The 15531-nt window shown below is 43.0% G+C and overlaps 1 protein-coding gene across 3 annotated transcripts in view; it reads right to left on the bottom strand.

The window, feature by feature from the left end:
- dnah5l (dynein, axonemal, heavy chain 5 like) overlaps positions 1–15531 on the bottom strand; it is a 60981-nt gene that overhangs the window by 34380 nt on the left and 11070 nt on the right. For all 3 annotated transcript variants that reach the window (XM_051385707.1, XM_051385708.1, XM_051385709.1), the window contains 30 exons: positions 14832–14927; positions 14573–14746; positions 13791–13880; positions 13547–13702; positions 12749–12888; positions 11655–11806; positions 11325–11532; positions 10586–10673; positions 10373–10496; positions 9244–9413; positions 8267–8359; positions 8078–8181; positions 7695–7791; positions 7537–7617; positions 5896–6150; positions 5283–5432; positions 4988–5106; positions 4776–4912; positions 4532–4694; positions 3872–3983; positions 3629–3757; positions 2545–2744; positions 2007–2160; positions 1819–1929; positions 1557–1712; positions 1308–1436; positions 682–897; positions 441–587; positions 186–358; positions 10–80 (listed from right to left, as the gene is read on the bottom strand). In XM_051385707.1, the coding sequence (XP_051241667.1) occupies positions 10–80; positions 186–358; positions 441–587; positions 682–897; positions 1308–1436; positions 1557–1712; positions 1819–1929; positions 2007–2160; positions 2545–2744; positions 3629–3757; positions 3872–3983; positions 4532–4694; positions 4776–4912; positions 4988–5106; positions 5283–5432; positions 5896–6150; positions 7537–7617; positions 7695–7791; positions 8078–8181; positions 8267–8359; positions 9244–9413; positions 10373–10496; positions 10586–10673; positions 11325–11532; positions 11655–11806; positions 12749–12888; positions 13547–13702; positions 13791–13880; positions 14573–14746; positions 14832–14927 (4195 nt within the window). The remainder of the gene's footprint in view (positions 1–9; positions 81–185; positions 359–440; positions 588–681; positions 898–1307; positions 1437–1556; positions 1713–1818; positions 1930–2006; positions 2161–2544; positions 2745–3628; positions 3758–3871; positions 3984–4531; positions 4695–4775; positions 4913–4987; positions 5107–5282; positions 5433–5895; positions 6151–7536; positions 7618–7694; positions 7792–8077; positions 8182–8266; positions 8360–9243; positions 9414–10372; positions 10497–10585; positions 10674–11324; positions 11533–11654; positions 11807–12748; positions 12889–13546; positions 13703–13790; positions 13881–14572; positions 14747–14831; positions 14928–15531) is intronic.

Here is a 15531-nt window from a genome sequence, read left to right as displayed (position 1 = left end):
CTGTGTTACCCGTTCCTGCTGGACCAGCTGGAGCTCCACCCATACTCATCCCCAGAGCCTGGGACAGAGTTATGTAACACCTGGAAAGATTTTCAAAATGGTATTAACATATTTGGTTCTGACCAACAAATGTTATCATACCACCCAGCAGTCAGTGGGTTTGGGTTTGTCAGGTGTCTGTGTACCTGTCTGTTAGTGGGGTGATGACCAGTCTGTCTGTACAGCCCAGGTATTCGTTGCAGTAGCTGAACTCCACATCTGTGATTTGGATGACACATCTGTCAGTGTCCTCCAAGAAGTAAAACCTTGACTGTTTTTGCCACTCAAAGTCCGAAGCGGATCGCACGTTTAGATGCACCTGATGGAGAAAACATAATAAAGAATTCTGCTTTGATCAGTTTCAAACCATATATAATTTGTCGGCCCCTACGTCCACTCACAAGCTCATCGAAGATGTCTCTCTGGTGGACGTGGATGGTGATGAGAGTCTCATACTTGGTCCTCTCATTTCTGCTCAGCTCCCTGGTTGTCATGTCGATTAGCTCATTGAGGAGGTCTAGGAACTTCTGATTGGTCGTCTGCATGATCTATAAGCCAATCAGAGAAGGGGCAGTGAGGGGAGGAGATCTGCGTTATGATGAAAGAGTTTCCACTCTGCTCCTGTTTTCAAAATAAAAGCACCTTCTTGTCTGACTTGCTTAGCACGAGTGCATCTTCTGCATCTTTGGTCCAGATCATCTGGATTCCCAACAGGCCAACCTGAGCTGGAAACGCAGACTGGAACTCCAGCAGCTTCAGACCCGGGTCGCTGATGGCCAAGTAGGCCTGACGAATGATAGCATGGAGGGTTTGCCTCACCCCTGCTAGCAGCTGTCCTAACCATGCCTCCACATTCCCCTAGAAGAGACAAGTCTTATAGCTAAAGCTGCAGCTATCATGAGTCAAAACTCTTTTAGTGGAAAAAAATCCCAAAGCAGTGTGACAGAACAGTTTCTAAGCAGGTATGTGATTTAATAAAGTTTAATAAAGTTGTAGGAAACAGCAGACGCTATTATTTTGTTTATTGTAGGGGGTTTTGGGAGTGATGGACTTGCTATCCTGTGCTCAAGTTGTGTTTCTTTACGATATATTTAAAAAAGTACTTAAAGACCAAAAATAGACCAGCTGTGTATTCTCCGCGGAGCCTCTGGTGGAATCACGAGCATGGTCTAGATCGGTGGATTTTGGCCATGAGGTTAGGGTTTATGGGTAAGATCATTAATGTAAATGTCAATGGAGAGGAAATTGATACTAGCTTTCGAGTGTACCTGTGCCAGGACAGGTTGGCTCAGCTCCACAGTTTCTCCTTCTTGAGACTGAAAACTGGCGATCTGGTCGTAGATTTTCTCATTGAAAACGACTCTGTTAACGTTGTCAAACAGACTGAGCAAATGAGCCTGAGAGACAGAGACAATTTGGATTTAAATATCTCTCAAACAAACAACAACAATACAGGAAAGAAAAGCAGATAATAAAAACTGAACAGGTTATGTGTATCACTACGACCTGCGTGTTACCTGTATAGTGTGCGAGTCTGAAGCTTGGCCCAGAATCTCTAGCAGGGCGGGGTCAGACACAAAGAAGAAACGAGGAAACACCAAGCGCTTTTTCTCCAGGTACCCGGACAGTGACTTCTGACAGAGCTCCAACTGCTCCAGAAGGTGAGGGAGCAGCTGAGGAGGATGCAGAAAGAAGAATCAAGAATGAATCCTGATAAACTGTCTTTCAGGCACAGATAAATGGTATTGTGAAAGTTGCTCAGAGGCACGTGGGCAGCACCTGGCTGAGTGTCTCGTCTCCCACACAGCACTGCACCACGTTGGGAAGCTCGTGAGCTCGCTGCATGATCCTCTGCCACGACTTGTCGATGTTCTGGAAACGTTTGGCCTCCTGGACGAGTTAAAGACAAACTTTGAATCGTATCCGATGTGAGAGAAAATGTTACACATATAGGATGATCAGGTGACCTGAGGCAGCTGCTTGGCAATGTCTCCGCCCACGAACACTGCCTCCAGGTAGATCCACAGGTTTTGAACTGACAACCACTTCTCGATGATCTCAGAAGTGTTGGAGAGTTTCTGGACCCACAGCTGAATGGATGGCTTGAATGGAGCATTGTACCTGCAAGAGGAACCATTCGTTTGCATTTTTCGCACCTTATGCAGTCGTGAGGACTAGATGCCACTAAACCCTACACACCGGACCTTTATTGTGCATTGCTGTCAGTATGAATAGTTTTGATTTTGAGAGCATTTCACATTTTTGTGCTGATATTCATCACATCCCTAGTGTGCAAAGGTTTTCACGTTCTTTTTAATGTTTTGAAATTTGAAATGGTCTTTTCCTTCCTTTCTTCCTTCCCTTGGCTCTCGTCTCCTGGCATTTCCACACTCTTTCCTTTCATTCTTCTATCCATTTCACTATTACCTGCTTTATTTTGTCAACCAGATCTCCCTTTTCTTTCCCTCCAAGTCATTCCCTCTTTCCTCGGCCCTCGTCTCCCACCTGTTGCTCAGCAGCGATGTCAGCACCATCAGACTGTCCTCCATCATGGAGATTTTCTCGGCCGTGTCAGCTCCTCTCAGCAGCAGTTCTCCTCTGGTCCTGAAGGTGGCGAAGCCGAGCGTCTGGCCGCTCCACTCGGCCACCACGTCCTTTAGCTTGGCTTCTATGTCGCGCTCCTTGACCGCGCTTATGCAAACATCCTGACACACGGGAAGACAGAATCAGCTGTCGTTTTTAGAGAGAGAAAGTATTTTACAATGGTTTAATCTGAGAACTCATTCTTCTGGACTTTTAGGGTTTATTCCAACTTTTAATAATAACTGGCTTCCAAAAATAAACCTCTGACCTATCAGGGTGTTTATCAACATTACAGGATTATAGTTTTTTTTCAGTTATTAAAGGATCATCTCATCTCATCTCATCTCATCAACAACTATTCCAAATGTTTCAGGGTTATTCCCATTTTTCAGGATTCTTATTTATTTATTTTCTTTTTTATGGTTAATTGCATGTTTTTTCACAAGTTCTCACAACCGTCTCTGACTTTTGGCAGTTATTGTAAACCTATTCAATTATTCAACTTTTTCTGTATTATTACATGTTTTTCAGGGTCAAGGTATTCTTGACTTTTTATGGTAATCGATCTAATCTCTTCAGGCAAGCCAATGGACAAAGAGTAGCTTCTTAAAAAAGGTCCAGTGTGTAACACTGAGGAAGATCTATTGTCAGAAATGTAATATAATATTCATAGGTATGTTTACTTTAGTGTATAATCACCTGACAATAAGACAACGTTTTTATCTACAGAGGTAGCGGGGTTCTCTTCCGCCATGTTGACCCACCATGTTTCTACAGTAGCCCAGAATGAACAAACAATGGCTCTAGATAGGAGCATTTGTGTTTATTTGTGTGTTTCACAGTGACCGTAGTTTCTGCTTGGAAAGGGAGAATGAAACAAGGGAGTTGTGATCTGCAACTACCACTGGACCTTTAAAGAGAGTTTGTTTAGTTTAGTTATGATGGATACTCCCTGTTGTATTAGCTTTAATTTGACAGTTGTGACAGGATTCAGAAAACAAATTACCTCAATGTCTTCTTTGTATTTGAGCAGCGGCGCCTCCATGATGTTCCTGAGGGAGAAACTCTCTGATTCCACCTGGAAACTGTGACCGGTCATCTCACTGAGGCGAGTCCAGTGTCGAGGCAGCATAGCCTAAAGGATACAGCAAACAGATTCTTGTACAGTAAAATTCTGTCACTTAACTGTGATGAAAAAGACTACGATTACGTCAGACAGACAGACAGACAGACAGACAGGTCTTTCTACCTTGTTGGCCATCATGTAGAGCAGGGGGCAGGTCTCAGTGAAGTCATCAATGGTTTTCTTCAGGTCTCTGAAGGCCTGCCACTCCTTCAACGCCTTTGGAAGCTTTCGGATCCTGAAAACTCAGACAGATGGAGCGATAAAACTACACTCCTCTATTTTTTTTAAAAATGGCCAGACTTGCTTTTAAATTATGTTATTAAAATGGATTCCTATTTGTATTTCGCTTTAGCACTGACACTGATGACTAAAACTTTACAATACATAACATAAAAACATTATACCTTACCTATTCAACTACAGACAGTTCACACAGGAGGCAGCTTAATTCCTGATAAGATTATTTATTATTATTGATTGTTGTTGAATCCTGTACAGGACCGGTTCAAGAACCAGAGCTAGTTTGGTGGACAATGCTTCTCATTTCTCTTCCTAATAGTTCCTGTTTGGAGCCACGATTGCAGCATTTTTTAACCATTTACTTTACCTCCAATAACTATCTCACCATCATATTTTAACTTGTAACTGTTCATAGACGTATGCATGAGCTACATTCATGAACGTAACTGCATAGCAGGCTGATAATAAATATTACAGGAAATACAATAGTATTTTAGTATTTTGACTGTGTCATATGTCATCAGAAACCACTCCCTGTCACACCTATTCTGGAAGTCCTGCAGCTCTGTGTTGATCTTCTCGATGTTGAGGTCGGCCCACAGGATGTCGTAGTAGCCGGTGACGCTGTCGATGACAGAGTTATACAAGGTGTAGAGTTTGGACAGCAGAGAGAGCTCCCTCTTGATCCTCTGCAGCTCTGGGTACTCTGCAGGCAAGAGAGAGGGATGTTAGGAAGGAAGGACGGAAGAGGAAGAGGAAAAGAGTACAGGCAGTAAGTGGGTCGTACCGTTGACAGGCAGTCCGAACAGCTCCTCTCCTCCAGAGTAGGTGGTGTATTTCCTCCACAGCTGATCAAACTCAGCCTGAAAGCTCTGCAGCCGTTCACTGGCTTCAGCTGGAGCCACACCCTCCATCCCCGGACCCCTGCAAACACACACATTTGACTTACCTGCACATATTAAACACAGTGGGAACTGTTCATCCCTGATGTTTGTGTACCTGTAGCTGTACTCGGTGTAGAAGCTCTCAACTTGGCTCTGGAAGCTCTGCACTGCAGACAGCAGGTCTGCCTTCATGCTGGGTTGGATCTTTACAAGAGTGTTCTGGTTTTGCACCACCTAAAACCACAACACACCTGTACTTTACTTACGTAAATAAAAGCATAAACTGTTTTCCCCACTGCCCTATTGGCAGTTAGTAACAAAAGTTGATGATCGATGAACACCAGAGCACCATCCTGCTTTCTTCCAGTGTGGAAGAAGGTTAAAACATGAACATCCCTCCTCCGTCTCACCAGGGAGTTGAGGTTTTTCCAGGTGTACGTCAGGCCGTCCACACGTTCTGCATTCCCATCATTGAAGAACAGTTCATGTTTGTTGAGCAGAGCGAAGGATTCCTCCACCGGACCGATGGTGGCGTCAATACGAACCTCCGCCTCCCGAACCTCAAACAGGAAAATGGAGAAGAGGTGAATGTGTGTGATGAATAAATGAGAGAATAAACGAGAACAGAAATAAACACAAGAAGGTAAAAAAGGAACTTTTACAGAACAGTATATAAGCTATAAAAAAAAGGTTGATTCAATATGTATAAAAATAAATAATTACATTAATGAGTGAATTAATTGAATAGATGATAAACTCCTTTACAATAAACAAATGCATGTAAGACTGAATAATTGAGCGTCTGTAATAAAATAAATGAATGAATGAGTATGATAATTTATTAAGAATTACCAAATTAACTGACAAGTAAAAAGAGAAAGAATAAATGATGAATTGATTGAAATAACAGATTAATATAATAATGAATGAATAAATATGTAAAGCTTTTAATTAACTGATCGATAAGCGATTGAATGAATTGGTGATGTCAGACGGAGAGCAGCCAATCAGAAGCTAGCTGACCTCTCTGAGCGCTGCCATGGCTCCTCGGACATCCTCCAGGTCTGTGATTGGACGCTGCAGACGCTTCGTCAGCCCGTCCACGAACGAGAAGATGTCGTCCATGTCAGTGGATGCCCGGCGGTTGAGTGCCGCGCCGAAAGCTCGTTTCCAGAGGCGACACTCTTGAGTGAGTGCCAGTCGGAGCTGCTCGGTGTCAAAGACCACCGAACCCACCGTACAGAACGCCGGTAGCTCCAAGATCTGCTCCTCCAGCTTCTGCAGGGACAGCGAGACATCATGGGTAAAGACAGAGACTACACTTTTTGTTTCAACAGTTTTAAATCATTTTACTCTACTGATCATGTTTTATTGTTGAAGTCATCAGAACCTCAATTGTCCTCCTGCTGTGTCCTTTATGTTAGTCTGATGGCAGTTTAAACATGTCGGCCTCTTGTCTTATCAAGGTTCCCATCTTTTTAGATGAGTTTTTCTTGGCAACACAGGACAGCACTTACTTACAATATGAGCTGTGGTTTCAGGCGAACTGACTTCATTTATTTGACCCATAAGTAACAACTCAAATCAAGTAGAATTGCTCGCAGCTCTGGAATAAACAGACTTGATGCTGAAATAAATCACTGCAGTCAGTTCCATTTTATATCTGGTAGACCTGTTCGAAGTGTACACCAACAATCGAGTTTCAAACTAAATACACCCCCAGGTTCACGTAGGTCATCTGAGTGAGGGGCTAAAATATATTATTTCCAGGATATTTGATCATTTTATTCCATTCTAAATTTAATTTCCAGGTGTTTCCATGACTTAAAATCTAGTCTCTAAATTACCAGGTTTTGCCGCATGTGTGGTAACACTGCGTATAAGACAGACCACAGACCTGAAACATTTAGGCTTCACTTTCTAGACGACAGTGTGAACTAACTGATGTAAGGTTAACTTACAGACCGTAGAGGCTGAAACAAGAATCATCTCTTACGCACAAAATAAAATCAATTTAATACAAAGTAAAATAATGAAAGAGACTTTAATAAGGACATTCTACTGAGATCATATCACTTCATAAAAAATGTTTTCCCCTCCCGGTGTGATCACAGTAACAGTCTGACTGACACTTTCTCTCCACAGCGCCAACGAAACAACTTCACAAGCAGCATTAGACTTAAGTTCCTGTCATTCAATGTCTGAAATTGGTTGTTGTAAAACAGAACAGAATTCACTCTGATGGTGAATAATGAAATTGATGTGATAGTAACAGGATACAGTAAATTCCTGATTATGCACACCCCGTCAGGAGTTATCCCACTTACACCATGGTCACTTGACAAAGAAAAAACTTTGAATGCATTGTTTAATCTAAATCTAAAGTGTTTTAACAAGCCATAACTCTGTTTCCCTGGTAACACCTGAGGTCCTTCTGAATACCTGGAACGACCATTGGACTCGTGTCAGGAGCATTAAGGCAATCCCACCTGTGGCTGTCACCATCTGCCCATCTGATCCCGGCATTACACGCTGTGGGAAGCAGTTCATCCATTGATGTGAAAGGAGAGAGTTAAAATGTCTTCAGCCTGTCTGTGCACTGAACCACAAGCTGTTTGGTTACTTCCTGGTGATAATGTTCAGTATAAAGTGTGCAAGACTCACAGAGTAGAAGGAGATCTGAGAGCTGAACTCCGTTAGCGAGGGGTCGGACTGCAGGAAGGCCTGGACCTGCTCCTCTGGGTCCTGAACAGATCCGACTGTTAGTCCAGCTCCACATGATCATCATAAACAACAACAACAACAGTTCCACACACACTGACCTGGACCCACAGAGTAGAGAAGTGAGTGAGTTCATTCAGAGTTTCAGCAGCTTGAGCTCTCAGAGATGACACGATGGAGCTGAGCTGGATCACCAACCTGCTCCAATCAACAACAACAATACAACGGTAAAATGAACACTGGTCAGGTTTATTGTGGTTTAGGATCACAGATGAGTTCTGTTTGAACAATCCCAACAATTCATTGTTACCATCCACTGTTTAGATCTTGGTGCTTTTTAAATCTAGATTTGAACCGGATGAAGGATTTTAGTCATCGGACGTCTGGATCTTAAGTTATCAGAGAAACAAGCTGAGCTAACGTTAGCAGTAGCTCGGCTTCAGCCAACAATAAATGATGTAGCGGCACAAAGCTCATGACTGACTTGGTGACGTCTTTGTGTTCAGCCAGCTGTCTGTCCAAAGGCCTCAGCACTGGTGGCTTCACCAGGATGTCGTCTCCCGCATCCCGAACCGCCGCCTGCTCCACCTGTCGGAGAGGATAATGATGGAATGTGATTGGCTGTCTGGTAACTTCCAAAACAAGACGAAGATGAGATGATCAACAAGCGTACCTGCTGCTGTTTGTACTGCAGATGAGAGTAAGTCCACAGAGGGACGTCTTTAGTTGCAGACAACACAACACTCACCAGCTTGTTCACTGTGCTCTGAAACACACACACACACACACACACACACACACACACACACACGTTTGGTTTAACTGCACTCCTTCAACGTGCTGGTAAATGTCAAGTATTAATAATTTTGTATTATACACAGTTAACCAGTGAATGTGAGGTAACACAACAAAAAACACATTTAGTAAAATAAACCACAGCAAAACACAAAGCAGCACCGGTGCTTCAACCAAACTACGGCCATAAAGAACGCTGTTGTCTAAAATACCTTCTAATACTGGAGCGTTAAGATCTCCCTCTACTGGGACCAGTCCCACACCATTATTTCTGCTCAGGCAGGTCGCGCTCTCCTGACATCCACGAAACTCAAACTCATCCATCAGACCTCCAGAGTCAACTGACAGCCAGTGTTTTAGGTCCTGAAGCCTCAGACGAACTGTTACTGCACTGCTGCTGCACTTACAGCTGATCAGGGGTCTGAACTCTTCAGTCAGACTCAATCTGCAAATGTTTGTCAGTGTTGACTTAATGCCTGTGTGCCTGATTGTGTGTACCCGTCAGTGGGCGTGGCTATAGCAGCTGAAGACCCCACAGGGTTTCTGAAAAATCCAACTTATACAATATGTTCAGAACACAACTCCTAAACAATTTTAATGATGTGTTGTTGACATGCATGAATTATTAGTACTGCTGGTGGTCCAGTTTAAACTGCTTACAATAATTTGATATGACCATGACAACTAACAACCATCACCACTCTGATACAGATCATAACAAATCATAGTGAAACTGACAGAACTGTTTAACACACCATCAGCCTCTTCATCTTAAGAAACCAGTGTGCAGCATTTATTCAGACGTTACAGATAGAGCGCTGTAGAGTGAACTGCAGCAATACAGAACAGAAGTACCTGAATGTCGTCCAGACTGGGTCTGAGGACGATGTTGGGGATGGCCAGCTGGATGGAGGCTCTCAGGAGAGGAGGAGGAGCTGGTGGGCTGCTGCATGAGGAGGAGGACGGCAGCTGGTATTTGGAGACATGGAGTCTCTTTCTCAGGGCGTCCAGAGAGGATTTGGTGGCTGAGAGTGGAAGGACAGATCAGTGTAGGATGAATAGAGCTGAGAGGTGATGGCAGTACAAAACTGTCCAATAAAGGAGCACCGCAGCGAGCAACTGGTGCCGTAATTTTCAGAGGTTCTGTTTTCAGTTAGTGGTTCCATGTGTACGATTCGTTTTCTTTTTATTTATTAATACCTTTTCAATGCCAATGTGTGAACAAGTTGTAACGTAGCAATGTCAACATTGTTAGCTGATAACTGGAGTTCGCTAACATCCATAAACTTTGACAAATGGTGTTGATTTTAGCCAACAATAAATGATGTAGCAGTACAAAGCTAACGACAGCTTTCTACTAACCAAGAGCAATGCAAGGCAGGGGCATCCAGCTAGCTAACTGTAGCTAAGCTAAGCTGGGGTTTTCTAGCTGGCTGTGTCTTGGCGTTGCATTGTGGGTCTGGCGTCGGTTGCTTCGTGGTTTTGGCTGATGGGGAGATTTGTAAACGACGAGCTAGTTAGTAGCATGGAGCTAACGGTCCAAATAAAATATAGGAACATTGCAGATAGTAACGTTATTCTAATTATGATTGTTGGATATTTTACAGCGTTCAGTGTTTGTCACTGTTGGCCGACACTGACTGTAGCTCACTTAACAGCCACTGGTGCCACAACGGTTTAATGAAAGTTACAAATAGAAGCTTTCATTTTAGTTTACTATCAAAATTAACACTCAGAGATGCTAAACTTTTTTTCACAAACAATTGTTCAATGGTGTTAACATCGCCTAAGTGAACGTGATCCGTGAATACTTATTGGTGGCAGGTGAAGCTTAAATACAGCTGCAAACTTTGGGATGACTGCACCAACAGAAGGTGTCGCAGATTGTAATTATTTGGCTTAAATATGATAGAAACAAATTTCTCTGAGGAAATTTCAAGTAATGCAAAACAAAGACTGTATTTAGAAAAAAGAGATGGCTGACCTTTCACCAGAGCCTCGGTGTTGCGATGACAGAGCTGACCAATCAGGTTGTAGAAACGACAAGGAAGACAAGACTGACAGCGAGTCTTCTGTTTGGAGTCTGGATGGAGACACTGGAAAGATCCCTGAGGAGGAAGAGAAGAGGAGAAAAGAGGAAAATTAATAAATGAAAAACTAACCTTTTGTCTCTTCTGTGTGTGTTTGTGTGTTTTACCTCCAGATTAACGGTCTCTGTTGTCTTCATCTTCCTCTTCAGCTCCTCAATCAGCTCAAACACGTATTTCTCAACCTGCTGACTCTGCCTATACACACACACCCACACACACACACACAGCACACACACACACACACACACACACACAGTCAGATGTGGCAGACGGACTAAAACCCTGTTGAACCCGGCACCTAGTGCTTACCACAGCGGACTGATATATACTGTATATACACGGGTTTCTGATGGAATAGTTGCACACTGCCACCCACTGGCCAGCTGTTAAAATTTCTCAAACTTGGCCATTGGTCTCGCCAAATATTCTAGTTGGTCTCAACCGAGTCTAATATATATGTATATATGTACATATATATATATATGTAAAAGCAGAGAAATGTGAAAAACTCCTGCATGCATTTTCATGCTGAAAGAGTGATAAAAATAAAAACACAATTTGTCATTTATTATGGTGCTCCAGTGTGTAGGATTTAGTGGTGCTCCTATACAGAGTTAGTGTTTGTCCATTCAAGGCTACTGTAGAAACATGGCGGTTCAACATGGCAGACTCCGTAGAAGAGGACCTGCTCCCTCTGTAGATAAAAAACATCTCATTCTAAGGTAAAGTCTAAGCTCATACCAATGAATATTATATTTCTGCTAATAGTTCCTCCTCAGTGTTACACACTAAACCTTGGAATCAATCATTTAGTAGTTCAAAGTGTGAATTCATCCCCAGTATTACCAGTTCAGAGTGACAGCAGCAGCTTGGACTGAGCTGTCTGTCTGCTGCAGGAGGTCCTGAGGTGAGACAGGCGAGTCTTCAGGCAGGTCCAGCAGACCGCAGGACGACATGCCCTGAAGAAGACGACCGATGCGACACTCCAACAGGTCCGTGGCAACTTTGGCTACTTGATCCAGCTCGTTCAGAGCCAGATACACGCTCTCTATAACTGAGCAGGACAAAGAGTGGAACTGGATTATTACTGGATGCTTCACTATTGTTGATCAAACTGGTGTATTTTGATTGGTACAAAACATTTCATATTCATCTCTTCTTGCTTTTCCTGCTTACATGAGTCAGTGTTGAGAGCAGTCCAGGACAGTGTGGTGAGTCCAGGAGAGAGAGCCACCTCCACCCGGCCAATGAAGGGCTGCATCAGTGGGAAGAGGAAAGAGGGGATCCTGGCAACCACTGAGCTGTAGTCCTTGAGCAACTCCAGGAGCCTGGACCAGCAGAGTTAATAATACAAGTTTATATTTTTATGTTTTACAGTATATATACTGGACAGAGCTTCTGGGTCTGTGAAGTGAAGCCAACACAGTAGTGTCTTAAACCTGCATTCTCTCTCATGGCGAGCAGGGGGCAGCTCCATTGGCTGCAATAACACTGATTCTTATGATCAGTGTTATGGAGAAATGAGTCGACTTCTCAGTTGATTTATGAGCTCAGTAAACAGTTTCCTGATGAGTTTATAATCTCAGTCTCTAGTTTCAGTCTTCTTCCATACAGCATGATGTTCATTTAGTAACTGATGGTCCCATTTAGAGTAAAACAGACCGTAAAGCAGGGTATGCTTTAGGGCGGGGCTACCTTGTGATTGACAGCTCATTCACAGTGAGTCCGTCCAGGCAGTGCTGATCAGATATGGATCCAGATTCTGTTATTGACTATTTCTCTCCTCAAAACTGTTCACAAACACATTTTACTGTTTATCTGGAATACCAGATCGCATGTGACCAGGCGAGCCGCCATTGTTTCCTGCTATGAATGAGTTGAAACTGCGCAGCCAGAGAGAGCAGCTCAACTCGCAGTACGTCACCTGGCTGCGAAAACCCAACATAGTGACGACCGTAACGCCAAACTAAAGGCTTTAAAACGGTTCTCCAAAAAAAACAATTGTTGACGATATGATAGGTTCATACTTGGTGCAGTCATGTCAAGGCAAAATGACTTGAACAATGTTGAGTAAGGTGGAAAATGTGATCAAGATCAGTTCAGTAACATCAAGTTGCGTAAATTCAACGTATCAAGTCAAGCAAAAGTGGAAAATAAAACGTATCACATATAAGTGTCTTTTTCTATTTTTTCATGGCTTCATATTCCACCTCTCTGAGCACGTCAAACACTTTAGCTTCGCACAGTAAAGAGATAACAGTTGTCCTCACCGCCTGTACAGAGCTTTGACCTGTTCTTCTCTGCAGCTCATTTTTAGGATGACCTTTGGCACGGTCACCCCAAGTTTGGTCATCCATCGGGCTTCCTGCAGCACCTCCATCACCACAGGGTCCAGGTTCACAAAAACCTCCTGTGGAAATAGACACTACCTCACACATTGTGCTCCTGTCCTGATATAATATCAAAAAAGACCTTTACGTCCAAAACAAAACAACAAGGATGATGTGTTGGATGTAGACTTGATCCAAAATAAAAACCAACATTCATTTTAGAGGCAACCACCATAGCTGCAAATGAAGCAAACACTGAAGTAACAGTGAGTCAGTCTCCATAAGGACCCATATTAAAATGTCCAACTTTACAGCAGAAATAAACATGTTTACAGCCCTTTGGTCGCTTGAGAAAATTCCCCTGTACTTCTCACCCCTTTAAATTATATGAAGACTTAAAGTTCTGCATAATTAAGGGCGTGGTCGCTTTGAGTGACAAGTGATCACACTGAGGCTCTTAAAAGGACATCACGGAAACTACATATGTTTTTAATTACACAGCCTGTGGTATAAATCTATGGTATAAATGAAGCCTGAGAACTGAGACCAGTTATATACTTGGAGTTGACTGTTTTCAGTTTCACACTGAACTCCTACATCAGCAGTTCCTGCTCATTGCTGCTAATATGCTAATTTGATTAGAACTTGGAAAAGGCAATAATTAATCATTAAAACTGTTACTTTAACCAAAGATATTTGAAAGCTCATCCATTGATCAATCATTACGTAATCTGGCACCTTGCTGTTCTCCTGTCGGACCAGCAGGGCGGCGTTCAGGCAGTGCGGTGCGCTCTCTGCTGCCTGACTCCAGCCTTGTATGTGCAGCACCTCGTACTGCAGCAACACCACGGCCATCTTGTTGTAGCTCCGGATCACTTTGGTCATCTCTGGCCCCTGGCAGAGAGACAGACAGAGAGACTCCCTGAGGTCATATTTATCAGTAATACTGATACGATTGATGAGGTAAAATCAGAGGTTGTACCTTGAGGAAGTCCAGCTTCTTGTTCAGGATCAACATGGGAGCTTCAATCTTCCTGAAGAGTTGACGACACCAGAGGATCCTACCTGCCACCTGAGGGGAAGACAGGGACAGAGAGTGGTAAGACAGACGGACAGACAGGTAATGTCTCTGGTTTGAAAGTGAATTGCAACTATTAATAACTGACCTAGAGCTGGGCGGTAAATTGATTTAATCGAATTTAAATTTTAAAAAAGATGCAAAAAACGTCCAAATCCACTCAATTCACTCATCTCTGTAGAACGTGTGGAATCCTTTTCCCATATAAGGGGCTCCAGTGATAATACATTACACATGTGGTTGCGTTTCACATCACTAAAGATATACTTTGAATTAATTGATATTATAAATTGGATGTGGCCAGCGTGTGTGAGTGGAAAAAAACAACTTTGCTTCCTTTAGTTTTCGTACCAGAACGGCGATGTGAAGTTTTTCACTGCGTTTGTGAGATATGGGTAAGTTAACATCTACAGACTTCAGTGAGCTGTGAGGAATAAAGTTAAAAGCAAACTATTATTTCCCTGTTGTTCAGTCTGCTGTTTCAGACACTATTTGACCCATTTCGGTGTAAAAGGGCCTTACATCATAAATATTAACTGAAAACCTGTAATTTTTTTTCATTTGTGTAACGGATCTCTGTGCTCTCACGCCCGTTTTCATTGATGATAGTGTGTTCATTATAGCTACCAAGGCCCCCTATCATTAGTGTCAGTCAGACAGACAGGCAGACAGACAGGTGTTGGTACCGGAGGCAGGTTGCGTCCAATGGGCGGTCTATCTCTCTGTCTCTGGTAGGTCTTCCTCAGCAGCTCCAGCTCTCTGCTGTAGCGCTGCAGCAGCAGCAGGTAGTGCTGCTTCAGGTCCAGACGAGCAGTCGGACCGGACTCAAACACCGCCAGCAGCTCCAGCATCCGCTCCGTCTGAAACACGAAGATCATCAGTTTGAAGACAAGACAACATGATTCTGAGCTGGTTTTAGTTAGATTTAGATTGTGTTAAACTCACTGTGAGAGACTTTTGGAACCAAAAGTCCAGCAGAGACTGGAGAGACTGGAACAAAGCCTGAACCTGGAGCTGGAAGTCTGCATAGTCACTGTCAAACTGACACACACACATTATCATCATCAGGGTGTTATGCCCTGGGGTGTCAACACAGGGGGCTGTGGCAAAAATGTTTAACTTAAAGGTTATATATCTATATGAGGTTTAAAACATTATTATCCATGTAAAGATATAGTGGAGTCATGGTGGTACGTGCGTGTTAAAAACAAACTGTTTTTATCATCTATGTCGGTGAATTAAGGATTTATTTCCACCAAACCAGAGTTGGTGATTGTTGGAAACACTAACAGAGACGCTTTGAGTTTTATTTTGTTTCTGTCCACCATAAATATGTAGTTAAGATGATCTGAAGGTAAAATTTTTTTTTTTGTCTCTGGAGTCTGGTGGAGAGTGATAGTGATATTACGGCTGTTTGTGGTTAAACTAAAGGTCTCTCTCTGTAGGGATCCTTTCCATAATGCTGTCAGACACTGACAATAACAACCTGAGTCTGTCAGTGGCAGAAACTACTACTGTTAGTGGAACAAACAACAACTACTGTTAGTGGAACAAACAACCACTACTCTTAGTGGACGCATTTTGACGGCATTAAGAATTACATTGTCACCATTGCAGCCAGCTTAATGAATAACAACTAACTCAG

The sequence above is a fragment of the Dicentrarchus labrax genome, unplaced genomic scaffold (genome assembly GCF_905237075.1).
Source record: "Dicentrarchus labrax unplaced genomic scaffold, dlabrax2021, whole genome shotgun sequence".
NCBI lineage: Eukaryota > Metazoa > Chordata > Actinopteri > Moronidae > Dicentrarchus > Dicentrarchus labrax.
Note: the sequence above shows the minus strand (reverse complement) of the source record. Positions and strands in the feature narration are given on the sequence as shown.